Source organism: Gymnogyps californianus, chromosome 21, assembly GCF_018139145.2.
Source record: "Gymnogyps californianus isolate 813 chromosome 21, ASM1813914v2, whole genome shotgun sequence".
Taxonomy (NCBI): Eukaryota; Metazoa; Chordata; class Aves; order Accipitriformes; family Cathartidae; genus Gymnogyps; species Gymnogyps californianus.
In genome coordinates this window covers 4,888,791-4,902,922 of record NC_059491.1, presented here as the reverse complement: position 1 = coordinate 4,902,922, position 14,132 = coordinate 4,888,791, and the positions used below count along the sequence as shown (strand labels likewise).

Sequence of the window (14,132 nt, the reverse complement as noted above, 5' to 3'; positions counted from 1 at the left end):
TCACTCTCTCCCCTCCATCTCCTTTCTTGCCCCTTTTTAGGCAACAGCCACATTTTCAGTCATCTGTTTGGGGAAAGGAAGGCAATAAACCAAATCCCTACTAAGGCAGGCAATGAATCCCGAGGCACAAATCCCACTAAGGATTGCCCTGAGCTGTGGCCAAAGGAGAAGTCAAGCACCGCACCAAAAAAATTCTTTTGAAAAGCATTAAGACACTGAAAATTTTGCTGCTTTTACCACCACTGCCTCTGGATTCAGTAATCCTGTAACTGCTTGGAGTATCTCTCTCCAGGGATGTGCAATGGTCTCCAAACTAGAACAAAACTCTCTAAACTAGAATTAAACCACTTCTGACCTGGATGGGAAAATACTGTCCCAGCCCTATGACATGACTGTTATATCTCCTCATTTGCACAGCCATCTTCAAATGTATGGGTCGCTTAGATAATTCAGCATCACCAACAGCATCAGAAAGTATCATACACACGTCATAGCAAAGTACCTGGACACTCAAGGGAGCACTAGAGAGGATTTGGACACTGAAGGGGAAAGACCCACATCACTTTGTACTATAGAAATGCTCTGCTACATTAGCAGCCCAGGGAATACACTGAAAACCCACAAGAATCTGTGAATGACAGTGCCCTTTCAACTGTGTTCAGGGGAACTAGCATTTGTGAATTGGCAAGACTGCAGCAAGAAAACATCTGATTTAAAGCCGCCTATCCTCTTCTTGCCAGGAAAATGAAGCCTTCCCCTGTGGCAATAGGATGAAATTGCCATGCTCCTCCTCCCCTTTCTGGGGGCACACTGTGCCTTTTCTTTCTATGTAACAGAGGTGCCAGGTGAGACTTTCCTTTCACTGAGGAGGAGGTGGCTGGTTCTGGACAGGAACACTTGGGTATCAGCTAAGCCGGGCCTCCACGTGGGACCGTGCGCAATGCCTTCCTAGCCAGGGTCAGAGCACAGCTTGTTCTTGAAGTTCAACTGCATAATCTCAGCTCACAGATCTTTAATAGATTATAGTTAAAAATGCAGCTCTATAAAGTCTATGTTATTAAGCAACTCTGTACTATGGTGATAGTATCTATGGAAATGCAACTCAGGGAGTAAATGTGGATCAGTGGAGACTTTCCTAAGGCCTGGCGATTTCAGGACCCTGCATAGTACTGGGTGATTCCATCTTCTCACCTTAAAAGGGCTTTGGCTGTTCCTCTGTTTTGAAAAGTCCTGGCCTTGTTTGGATGATACACAAAAAAAGAGTCAGACTGAACATTTAAGACTGCTGGTTTCATGCTACAGAAAATTCAACTTTGTCCTCTTTGTACAACGAGAACTTTAAAACTTCACTCATCAAGAGGGCAGGAAAAAACCCAGAATGACCACCAATCTTTGAAAGAAATTAAAAGACGCTTTTGTTAAAAACTATTTATTTTTATCAATATAATTCTCTATTCATTACACAACATGAAAGGAATCATAAAACTTTACTCATGGGAAAATAAGATTTTACAACTTGATTTATAAAAGTTGAAGTGAAAAATGAATTACTTCCAGTGTTAGCTTTCTGTAAAACAAACAATAATCATACCATTGAAGTCTAGGAATGCACTTGCCATTTAAAAAAATAATAAAATTTATATCAGTAATCACTTATGGGAGAAACAGACTATAAGAAGTTACTCCATGTAGCTGCTTTTGCAAAGAAAGGTTAATACAAGCTCTCAAGAAGGTGCACACCTTCTATTAATAGCTTTCACAAAATAAAAATAGCACTGCTTCCTTGGCCTATAGCCCAGTGGATTTCTACCATTCTTCCTCATCACATTTGTTGCTCATTTAACCCTTCTTCCCATCCGCAGTCTCTCTCTTGCCAGTCACAAATTTTATATATTTAAAAATATCTGGTTTTCATTTGGCAAATGCTAAGTATTAGAGAGTTTAACAGGAATTGTCTGTGTAAAAAGAAAATACAGTTCTAAAAACAAACCTAAACAACCCAGACAGCTATGTTTACCGAGAAAAACATGTGTAAGCTTTTACTGGATTTTAATAAACTCTAGGATGACTTTTGGGGTGACCCATTAGAAACTTCACAAATGAATCCTATTTTCAGCTGGAAAGAACAGCGGCTCTCTGGGAAAAAACCACATGCTTATTTAAAAGAGCAAATAAACCTCTCTAAAACCAGTGTTTATTTCAAAAGGTGCCAGCCAAATATTAAAAAGAAAGTGTGCAGAAATAAGAAAACACCAATGCCACAGTTATCTGTAAAGTAGTAATAAATTCTGTCATTCATAACAATATATTTATTCTCACAGAGGTCAATTTTTCATTAAAACTTGTTCTCTCACACCAAATACAAAAGAACTGGAATGAAGTTAACGTGGCTATTTTTGTTTAAAAACGAAAAATGATGTTTGAATTTATGGACATACCAGACCTAAAACATCTTCCTCTGCACAGCTGTTTCAGCCACTGTGGTATATTTTGGAGCCAGTGTTTGCTAGCACTCATCTATGAAGAGAGTTATTCCAGAAGAGTTATTCCAGTTAACTCCTAGGAGTATGATTTTATTCCAGACTCCACTGTCAGCATATCCACTTGACAAGCAAGTCCTGCAGCAAGGAACCTGCAGTGCTCACCTTCCTCCCACTTTTCTATGCTACTCTCTGCCCCTGTGATTTATTTTCACCCTTCGGTGTTTGTGCTGGTAGTTAAGCCTGCCTGTAACCATGAAACAGGCAGGAGCAAACTTATTCACGAACACCCACAAAAGATGGATAACCAGCCATCCTGGTTGTCAAACCAGAGCAGTTAAGGCATTTGTGTCTCTTCTACGTTTGAGCTTTTGAGAAAGCTACACCACCACAACTCCGCTCCCTTCCCATGCAAAAGCAAAGTGATGCGCATCAGTGCAACTCAGCTCAGCTTAGTCAAATACAGTATGTAAAATGCAGCTTTTCTGGACCAGCTGCAAGGTGGGGGAGGGTGTCTGCCAGAAATCACAGCCAGTCCCTGAGAATTTGGCCTTTTCCTGCTTGCACATAGCTTCTGCCAGGTTATGTTCTCCATGGCTCTGTTTGCCTAGGGACTGCTGACAAGCAACAGGCTCTCTAGAGCTTGCTCAGTGCACTTTTATCTGTGCAATTAGCAGAGGACAACAATTCTGATTTCTGCATTAAGATAAGCATTATGCTGAAAGGCAACAACTCGGGAACCCGGGAGCACAGGCTGTATAGACCTGCCCACCTTGCCTCATGTGCCATCAGACAGTAGCACCTATTTGTACCGGGATTTGCATCTTCATCGCCAGGATTCAGCAGATCCCTGTGCAGGGAAGGATTTGAAGCCAATGCCTATCGCCCAGCTTTCTAAAGCAAAGTCTCCTTCCTTCCCTATACTGCAGACTTTCAGGTCCCTAAGGGGTCACCAGACTCCCAGGTCCAGCTCCTGAGGACCCTATTTTTCCCTTGTGAGGCTCCAGGGCTGTGAAGGGTGGCCAAGCCTGGCACAGCCTCAGACCAGCCCTGCTGAAAGAACAGCACACAACTTACTGCTGCTTCTCGGGGTCGGGGCGCCATCTCCTGTCAGCACCGGGGCCCCTGCCGAGCCCTCGGTCCCTGGGTCACCTCAGACCCCACCATCTCCACCTGGTCACCCACACACAGCTACTTCTCTGCAGAAACAGGGCCAGCATTCACAGGAAGAAGAGAGAAATCCCCTTGAAAGTGGCCTCCGCTCCTATGCGGAATCCTCCCTGCTGGCAGCCAGTACCACATCCACGTTCCAGCTTCCCGCAGTGGGTCTGTCCCATCCTGGTGCCACCCCAGGTGAGTGGGTTTGACTCTAGCCTCCACCTGGACCATCAGCCCGGATTCTCCCATCTTGTGCTGTCTTGATTTCCTTACCAAAAGCTGCGCTCTGATCTGCTGTAGTAAATTACCCATTAGAGAAGATCACGGAGCATTTGGGGATATCATGAAAGCGGAGAGACACCCATTGTGTGTGGCAGCATTCTGGGAAGGTGAAAATTAGGAAGGGGAGAGTGGGGTCTCTAGGTAGGACTAGATGTCTCCAACCCTTCCTGTGAGCAACAGCACTACACATTTCTATAACCACTTAACATTGTCCTGTCAACACAGAGATGCAATTTGCTAGTTCCGTGTGCCCAAGAGATTATGTACAGAGAAAACTCCCTCCCTTATAAGTCAGCGTCCTTGAGTTCAAACCCCACCACCACCATCTGCAAACACTGTAACTACCTTAATGTGTGGTGTAATGACAGATACGTTGATAGTTTTTAAAGCTGCCTCCTGTAGAAATTTTATAAGCCACTGAATGACACTGCAAGCTTCAATTCTGAGGACAGAGAAAAGTTCATTTCAGAGAACGAGACAAAGACAGAGAAAGACAGTTAAAGAAAACATTTCTTTGCTAGCTAAACCCAAACAACTCCTCTGAACACCAAGCTTTTCCCTCAATAATTATTGCACTGCAGGCAAGTAACAGCTCTGTGAACTGCCATATTCCTCACCCTGTCCCCATTATTCTAACAGCCTAAAAAGCAATGCATCTTCCTTCTCCACCCCCCATGGTATCAGCTATCCACTTAATGAAAGCAGCAAATTACTGCTTATAAACTCAGCCTCTGCTGCTGGGCAATTTGCAAAGACTCAGGACTGCAGTGAGCTCACAAATCAGTGTCAGCATTTAGGGGCCACATGCCACAAAAGCAAAGGGGTGTCTATGCTTCCAGGAGAGCACAGCCACACTCAGTGGCTGGCTGTCACCAAGACGGGCTGCACATACAAGACTACAGATCCATTTGCACAGAACCAGCATTTTACCAAGACGACGACTCTGTCCCAGCCAGACTGAGCAGTGCAGAGGATGAACATGTTATTACTGTCTTCTAGCCTGAGAATTAAGGAAAAAAAAAAAAAAATTTGGCAGGTACTTAATTTAACAAGTCTCCCATAGTGCCTGCGAGGTAGTTAAATGCTAATAACCACAAAGGCCTGACAGGGAAAACTGAGGCACTTCAAGGTGAGGTAACTTGTCCAAAGTCACAGTGAGATCCCTAGCAGAGCCAGAAATGCTGCGCTGGGCCCTTGGCTCCTACTTAGCTCTGAACACTGAGCCGAGCTCCTTTCCAGGCTCAAATGTCAGAGGCACTGCAGGCCATGGATTTCCCAGAAGGTTAGAGGAGTCTGTCAGAGATGAAGCTGCTGCAGGCAACAGAAAAACATGGACACTGTGTAGGAAAATCCAGGCTGTAAGGGCCACGCAGACAAGGGAGGAGGGACACTGTGAAGGCATCACCCAAGCAGAGCTTCATAATCCACATACCACACCAGCTGGCCAGAGCTGGGGCTGACACCCGAGATAGGCCATTTCCTTGGTTCATGGCCCACTCTGCTGAGCAGGGTGGTGATGTCGTGCTTGCCCTTCCCCAAAACCAGGACAAACACCTGCCTGGCCTTGTTGATGAGGGGTAGGCTAAGGCTCATCCTTTGGTGAGGTTTGACAGGGCTTTCAGTCAGCACCACAGTCTGAGCCCCTTCCAAGCCATTTTCAGATTGGGGGAAGAGCGAGGCAGTGTGCCCATCAGTGCCCACCCCGAGCAGCACCAGGTCAAAGCTGGCATTGGCCACCAGAGCCATGATCTCCTTGGCATACAGCTCCATGCCTCTGTCCTCTTCCACACAGAGCCGCTGGTTCAGGTGCACAGGCATGGGGTGGACGTTGAAGTAGGGCACTCTGACACTCTGGAGGAGGTGGCTGTGCAAGCTGAAGAAGTTGGACTCGGTGTCAGTGAGAGGGACACAGCGTTCATCTACCAGCCAGATATGGGTGTGCTTCCACGGGAAGGCATAATGGTGTCTTGCCAGCCGCTGGAATAGGACCACCGGGCTTGAGCCTCCTGAGAGGGCCAGGTGGAACTGCCCCGAGCGTGCCACAGTCCTGCTTGCTGTCTTCTCGATGTCAGAAGCCAGCTGGGAAATCAGGTCCTCAGACCATGCTGTGACAAGGGGACTCTGCCGAAATTTGGACTGGATTGTCCTGTAATCACTTGGCATCAGCCTGCTGGGGTTCAGCAGCTCCGCTGGCTCTGCCAGTGTGAACGCCACTTCCCCACTCACCATTTCAAAGTCTAAGAGGTGCTGGTTCTCCACTCCCCCAGGGTAGAGACGCAGGGGCTGGTGTGAAATGCTATTCAGCAGTGGTGTCCAGAATCCCCAGGAGGCCAGCAGGTTCTCAGTGGTAATGAAGAAGTCCTTCCTGCCATGGTAGATGTTGGAGATGAGGACAGAATACGCATCTCTCTCTTTCACAGGGCTGTACACATAGTAATCAGACAATGGTTGTCCAAAAATGTGCAGGTCTGACTGATCCACTGCTTCTCTCCAACTGCCTTCCGGCATGACAGGCCTGAAAAGGTTCCTGCTTACAAGCACCGCAGGGGTGTTGAGTGCACCGTGCCCAATGTAGAAGATGATCTGCTTGGCTTTACATTGGCTGTGCCGTGCATCCCTCAGAGTCTCTCTCTGAGTGCAGTAGGCCCGGTTCTTGAAGAGAACACGGACATAACCTACCCGTTCATCCAGAGCTTTCCCAGAAGTGAGGAGGAAAGGGACCCCTTCCCAACGCAGGTTATCACTGTGAATCAGCACACCTGAAATGACAGTGATCTCAGCTAGCAAATTAAACCTGAACAGCAAGCAGATTTGAGGGGATGTCTATCATCTACCCATCATTCTCCTTCCTTAGCTCCCAGAAATCTTGGCATCCACTGTGTCTCTTGCTCCACATTCAGCCCTTCCGTAACATCACTGGACTAACTGCTCTCCAGCTACCCTGCTGTGCTTCCTCCCAGGTATCCTACTTGATTAGCCTCCTTTCAACTTGCAGGAAAGCAGTTTCTGAGCACGAATATCATTCAGACAAAACCTTTAATGTTCAGAAGACACAGCATGGCCAGAGATGGCCTTGTGGTCTACTAATCACAGAGAACTGCCAATGCTTTACCCCTCAGATGCAGAGAGCAACTCGACTTTATGAAAAGGCAAAGGAGTTTGCAGGCCACTTCTAAAAATAACACAGATCTTATCAAGAATAATGGGACTTAGCTCTTATGCAATGCTTCCCATTCACTACATCGTTAGTTAACTAACCTGACAACAGTATTATCTTGTTACAGCTCCCAGTTACCATGCCGGTGGATGCCTGGAGACATCCCTGTGTCAGCAGTGAGGTCCAGAGTCACGGAGCTGGTATCAGCATGCAAGGACTCACATCTCCTGCTCTCCTCAGCTCTAGACTACTCCCCTCTCCAGGGCCCAGACCAAACTCTCACCTGCAAAGGTTGGTGTTGTGCTGATGTAGTCTTGTGCCTTCTGCAGTTCCTCCTGTACTTGGCTGGCATATGCCTGATACTGACCCAACACGGCACTGTTTTTCTCCAGGCCCCGCAAGGACTGGAAGGCCTGCAGCTTGCACTGCAAAACCTCTTCGGCCCTGCTCACGTTGGCTGGGAGCTCCATGGTCAGGAACATCAGGGCCTCCGTGAGGTGGTTCTGCAGTATGTCCCGGATGACTCCATACTGCTCGTAGAAGCTGGTGCGGCCTGGGGACAAAGAGGAGGTAAGATGCTGGTAAACTGATGTGGTTTTCTTGCAGCCTTGCCCTCTGCATGTGTAATGTGTGCGCCGAGGAGAACAAAGAGCACAAGCCCTAATTGGTTTGCACCAAGCTCCTCTTCTCCTGGCCCAACAATTAACTTGAAGCTATCAAGCTCAGAGAAGTTGTGGACGTCCCATCACTGGATGTGTTCAAGGTCTGGTTGGACATGGCTTTGAGCAACCTGACCTAGTGAAAGATGTCCCTGGTTATGGCAGGGGGGTTAGACTAGATGATCTTTAAAGGTCCCTTTCAACACAAACCACTCTACAATTCTATGATTCTAAGCCTTTCCTCTCCCTCCAGAGGGGTGACCAAAATATCTCTGCTACTAAAATAAAGATAAAAGGTTCCCACGGGACTGCTTGTCCTCCACAGAGCCAGACACAATCCTTTCGGGTGCTTACAGAGCCTAAACCCAGCAGGAGTAACGCTCTTGCCTGATACTTCCCGAGTGCACAGAGCAGAAGGCAGCTTTGCTTTCTTGGACTGCTTGTGCTTTCAGAAGCTGTGGTCAGTGACTGGCAGCAATATCCAGCTCAAACGTCCCACATACAGCACAATGCAGGGCTGCTGTATAACCCTCGCCCTGACACTCCTGTCCCATAGGTCACAGCACCGGGGCCTGGGCCTCCACACAACGTGTAGTTCTACGCAAAAGCTTTGACTGAGTAGCTGGAAAGCGGGGTCAGAGCAGGGACCCCAGCAGCTCTAGAGCTACACACCAGGTCCACAGAACAGCTGAAGCTGGGCCCTGGCAACGAGCACTGCTCTTCACTGCCTCTGGTTTTCATGTCCTCGGAAGGCTCTGGCTGAGCCATGCCCTTGAGAGACAAAATTTCATGCACAAAGCCCTGCGTCTCTTTCCCTGCCTGACTTCTCATGCAGGTGGGAACAGGGGGAGAAGGACAATGCACTTGTAAAGAAAGTGACTCAAACAGATGCCTTTCTGTAGTCCATCAGCAGCAGGCTGCACACTGCAGACTACATCACAGCCATAGGCTTCCCCTATTGATTGATACATTTATCTCCCTTGCTCTAATCCAAAGGCACATTCATTAACGTAATCAATGCTGCAGACTTTCTGGGATCCAGGCTGCCAGCTGAAGCTGCACAGGGGAAAAAAGACGTCAAATGAAAAATTGCAAAGCTGTTCAGAGCAGGGAGGGTAGAGCGTGTAGCTGGGGCTACGCACAGACAACACTGTTCTCCCTAAATCTCCCTGCAGTGCCTCCCTCTCCCACAAACAGGCCCAGGTGTGGTCTGCGCTGCCAAACCAAAGATTATTCCAAGTTTGATAAAATTGCATTAATTGACTTTGTGGTGGCTGAGGAAGGAAGGGAGGGAGGGAGGGAGGGAGGAGGAAGATAGAAGAAGAGGTAAAGCAAGTGGAGAAGCAATCCTGATGTTGCAGAACTGAGGACGCCTGACATCCCAAGAAGTGCTGTGGGTGGCAGTCCAGCCCAGAGTGCTTTATGCTGAGCACTGCAGAGTGGATGCTGCAGCATTGCAGGGAGGGATTGCAGCCGTGTCCTTCAGCCGGAGACCCATGCTAGCAATTCTGGGCTTGGATTTTCTCTCTGCAATGCTCTTTCTTACTACAGAGAGGAAGGGAAAGAAACAGGCAGACAAACACAGACTGACCTAGGTACCTGGGCTGACACCGACTAGCCGATACAAGTAATATCCAGGTAAAGGATGCAAGAGCATCTTCCAAAGAATAGCGCAAACGTATACTCAGTGTGAGCTCGGTAGCTAACAGGACAGGAATACAAAAGAGTTGTTGTTACAACAACAAGATTATTGCAGCACTGAACTGAAGTGGCCTTTGCATCAATTCCAAATCCAGTGCCTTTTACCAAGATTTGGGATAGAAAGCTAGGTGCAATGCCCCCAAAACTCTGCAGCAGAAAAAGGCGGGGGATTCTGCCCCTGCTCCCAGCTGAACTGCAATGGGAATCTTTTCTTGGAAGCAGCAACAGTACCTGGAAGTGAGTCAGTCCCTAGCACAGGAAGTGTAAGACAGTCCCTCTCTATTTCCAGGGAGCAACATATCATTCATCTGCTCTTTTTTGTTTCTGCACCAGCACTACCTCAAGGGCCACTTTCGCATAATTAATGAACCTGCTAGTTCTCCTTCTCACCCATTCACCCTAGCTCTGCACACTCGCCTCACCAACCTTTAGCATCCACAGTCTCTTTCAAGACAATCTCCACTCTTTCCACATGGTGTCGGTTCCAAATTGGATCCAGAAACTGTCGGTTCTGATCTCGAAAAGGCAGGATATGGGCTACAGCCTGTGAAGGGAAAAATCAAAGACCCAACAAAAACTCACCAGATTTCCACAGTATCTCTGCCTCACTGCCCCATCCAGCACTGGGATGTGGCCAGCTCTGGAGTGCCAGCAGACATGCCACACAGTAGAGAGCAGAGTGGGTCAGAGAAGAGAAAATCAGCAAGAGAGCCTGCAGTGGTGCACAATGGGGTCTCCAATGACTGTACAGAGAAACATTAAAGGTCTTTCTGAGGCATTTTGAGGTTTCATGTGAAAAAGGCTGAACTACAAACTGCAAGGCACTTGGTTTATATCCATCAAAGGACAAAGGGCTGAGTCAGACCATCCTGGGACTAACGTACAGTTCCAAAGTGCTGAAATACATCAGATCAGATGCTTACACCACTAAAGCCATCTGCTCTTTTTGGGAGAAAAAAAAAAAGAAAAAAAAACCGAGAAGAAATCCCCCCTCTTAGTGGAGATGCTCTCCTTGCAGCTGGACATGCAACCTTCTGAGTAAAATCTGGCCACAATGCCATTGGCTGGCACAGGCTACTTTCAAAATGTGGCATCACATTCCTCTAAAACAAGGATGGCATGTCCTTGAACACATTCCCTCTGGGACAATGCAGCTCCACATCCTGAGCTGTCCCTGCAGCAGCCAGTCCTCCATGCCCTGAGTGGAGCACAGCGCAGGAAGAAACCTTCTCCTAAGCATCCCACAAAACTAACATCCCATCAGCTCCATATCATATCAAATTAAAAACTGCTTCTAGAAGCCACGGCTAAGCAGAGAGGCCTGTGTGTAATGAGATGGGAGAACTGTGAGAGGGCAAGGGCGTTGCTTATTCAGCGAAATCAAAGCCCTGACCTTGGTGAGAAGACCAGATGAATTCTGCATCTCTCCTTCATGCACACACACAGTTCACTCCTACACCCTGGCTTCCCTCTGGAGAGGGGACCCTCATCACTCTAACGGGAGAAAGCCCTGCTTTGGTCTGCATGTTCCCTCTGCTCTGTAAGAGGATGGGCAGCAGCACAGTACCGGACAAGAATAGCAGTACAGGACTCCATAAGCAAAGGGAGGTTTGGGAGCAAGCTCAGTGGCTCTGCCTGAATTTGAGAGGAGAACAACACTCTCATTAGATGCAGACCTGACATCCAACGGTCTCCCAGCCACTAAGTCCCTCAACCTGGCAGGGGGCTGCGCATTGCAAGCTGCTCACCTGTTTGCCAAGGTAGTGGTCCACCCGGTACATCTCCTCTTCCCTGAAGAAGCTTGTCAGCTCGGCAGCCAGCTGCTGGGCTGACTCCAGGTCATGGCCAAAAGGTTTCTCTAGCACCACACGCAACCAGGCTCCTGGAGGCGGTCTGCAGCTGCTGTTGATGTGGCGGGCAATCTCTGTGTAGGCAAATGGTGGCACCGAGAAGTAGAAGATCCTTCCAGCCTCCTTCAGCCCCTCCTGGCGAAGCAGCGTCTCAATCTCTCTGTTCAGCACAGTGTAGTCTTCAGCAGTCTTCAGCTGGTGGTATTGGCTCAGCTTCAGGAACTGGTCCTTGAGCACAGCACACCTGTTGGGAGATTCATCTGGGGGACAGGCCAGCTTCTTCAGCACATCAAACATCAGCCTCTGCCCTGGCTCCAGAGCTGTCAGTGCAGCCCCGTGGAAAGTGAAGCTGTGGCCACTGCTCACTTGGTCCATGTAGAGCTGGAATAGACCCTGCCACAAATACTTCTTGGCCAAATCACCTGTGGCTCCCAGCAAGACCACTGAGATGTGGCCCTGGGACACTTCAGCCAGTGATGGCAAGGCTCCCATGAACAACACGGTACACAGGACTCTTCTCAGCATCTTGGGAGAGAACAGGTAGATCCAGGAACACTAGAGGACAGGATTAAAAAAGAAAATCTGTCAATCCATGTTTTAACACTGCAAAACACAATGCAAGGTACCTGCTTTCCCATGGCTGAAGAGCCAGGGACTTCTGCCTGGATCCTCCACCCAACAGTCTCTCCTCCCCTCCATGATTTGAATCATGGTAACTGGGGCTCTTGAAGAGACTGCAGCCTCCTTATGCAAACCAAGAAGTGGAAGACAGCGTGTGCCTAAAGTCTTTCGGTAGCATAAGCATTGTTCCCACAGCTGAGTTAATGAGGGGGTGTCAATGCCTTTAGACTGTGAAACTGAAATCCATTTTAATACAAATTTCAGAGCTGGCTATAAACGAACACATGTGACTACAAATTAAGTACTGCTTTCAATAACCTCCTGTTTGGGACTTTGCTCAAATGGTATTATGCTGTCTTGGCATTGCTTCATGTCAATATTGTCACAGCAGCTCAGAGACAAGCACGACCACTGGCAGTTCCAGGACACAGGCTCTTCTTTAATACGCTACACTTTAATGACTCATGTGCACCACCACTCTCATGAACGGAGCTGAATTAGGTTCTAATGAGCTACTGGGAGACAAATGGTCTGATAAAACAACACAGTGGAAGAAGAAGTTTAGTCCTTAAAATCGAGTCTAGACATGAGCCAGTCTAGATGCTGCCTCATGATGGTTGTGTACGCAGCCAGGAGACAATGTGGGGTTTGTGTTCTGCCTACTGCAACTTTCCATCACTGAAGAGCGCATGCCAGCACCCGTTCCGGCCTTCTCCACTCAGTACCCATTCAAACCACTGCAGCCAGCAACAGCTGCTCTCCCTGACCAAAAAGCCCCTTTGCTTGTTCTTATTTATTCTTGTTTCTCTAATCCAAAATAAAGTTGTTTTTAAGAGAAATGACACATTTAGTTCTTATACCTAGAAACATAGCAATGACTTTACATCTCAAGAGAGATAATCTGGAACAAGTGAATAAACCATTGTGCTGTTCTCATTGCATCAAGTATTATTTCAGAAGCTCTTACACTGGCTATCTCATTCTCTTAATTACATTTTCTGAAGTTGTGTTTAGTTGGAGCATAGCCTTCACAGCACATAAGATAATTAACTTCTTTAAAAACTTTTGGTTCTGGTCAATAAATTTATACCTTTTAATTTTACTTGTGTAGGAAAACCAGCCATTTTTCGACAGTAAGAGGAAAAAGTACATGGCTTTTTTATACTGGTGCAGTTGCAGTCTCACTAGGCTTTGCACTGGCATGACTACACCATTTTAAAATGGCAGTTTCATGACCATACAACTGAGAAATGGATCTCGGGTATGAGAACGGACATGATCATCTTAACCTTCTGCGGGCAGAGACAAGACAGAAAAGTGTCTCATCAGATTCATACATTCACAGTCAGTTAGAAAACATATCACTGGCTCCATTGCTCCAGTTACAGCTGTACATATGCCCTAGGACCAAAAGCTGTTAGCTTTTACCTGCCCAGACTTACTCAGGATTGTTTCTCCTAGCCTGGAGCAAAAGGCCTGGTCCTTGCTCTGCTTGAATGGCAGAGGGATGAAACACAGATGTCCTAGCTCTTGACTGGTTCTCCCCCTGGAAAGCTCCCAGAAAAGTCACTATTCCATCACTAAATCAACATAGGATCTAAGTCAGCTAAAGGATGAGGATAACTAAATCAAAACAAGGAACTTCTAAATCTCTCTCCCTATCTGCAGCTTGAACTGGTCTTTATAAATGTCATGTTTCTCTCCCCAGCAGACTCACCTGAGTAATACAGGAGCTTTACAGAGACTGCAGTAGCAGAAGTAGCTGGAAACTTGTCTTCTTCACAGCCCCTCCGGAGCACAGATCTCTCTTCTCCTGTGACTGAGCGTACAGCAGACTCTCTGATCAACGGTCAGGTAAGCAAGTAGGATAAGGCAGGTTGTTCCCTTTCTGATAAACGGGAGGAAAGACCCAATTACAGCAGAGAAAAAAAGAACGTGCCTGTGCCAGCAATGTCCCAGCACATCCCAGCTCTCAGCCCCTACACGTTGGCTGTGCTAAACCTTTTGGCTGCCGTTTGCGAGCAGGCAAAATGCAGGCATGTGTGGCAACTCCTGCTCCCAGAGTGTCTTCCTGACTAACTCCTCTGCTTTGCATGTGAGCTCAGATCGATGCTGAAGGTCTCCAACTGAGACCCTCGTGAGCCTCCCCGGGGAGCAGTCCCCTGCTCCAACTCTCAGAAAAAAGGGATTCCCAAGACTACAACCCTGACGCAGTGAGAAGGGG

The 14,132-nt window shown here is 47.6% G+C and overlaps 1 protein-coding gene across 1 annotated transcript; it reads right to left on the bottom strand.

Moving 5' to 3' along the window:
- Positions 1 to 4,862: 4,862 nt before the first annotated feature.
- On the bottom strand, positions 4,863 to 13,691 carry H6PD (hexose-6-phosphate dehydrogenase/glucose 1-dehydrogenase). The gene is made up of 5 exons (XM_050909503.1): positions 13,626 to 13,691; positions 11,186 to 11,842; positions 9,864 to 9,981; positions 7,361 to 7,630; positions 4,863 to 6,679 (listed from the first exon to the last, which is right to left on the bottom strand). The coding sequence occupies exons 2-5, from the start codon at positions 11,810 to 11,812 to the stop codon at positions 5,322 to 5,324; spliced, it is 2,373 nt and encodes a 790-aa protein (XP_050765460.1). The 5' UTR covers positions 11,813 to 11,842; positions 13,626 to 13,691; the 3' UTR covers positions 4,863 to 5,321.
- Positions 13,692 to 14,132: the final 441 nt, after the last annotated feature.

Excerpts from the sequence above, each read along its gene's own strand:
- H6PD (XM_050909503.1), bottom strand. The coding sequence starts at position 11,812 with ATGCTGAGAAGAGTCCTGTGTACCGTGTTGTTCATGGGAGCCTTGCCA. Across the intron at positions 9,982-11,185 it reads ACCACTACCTTGGCAAACAG|GCTGTAGCCCATATCCTGCC; the intron begins GTGAGCAGCTTG and ends TTCCCTTCACAG. Across the intron at positions 6,680-7,360 it reads CACAACACCAACCTTTGCAG|GTGTGCTGATTCACAGTGAT; the intron begins GTGAGAGTTTGG and ends CTGTCATTTCAG.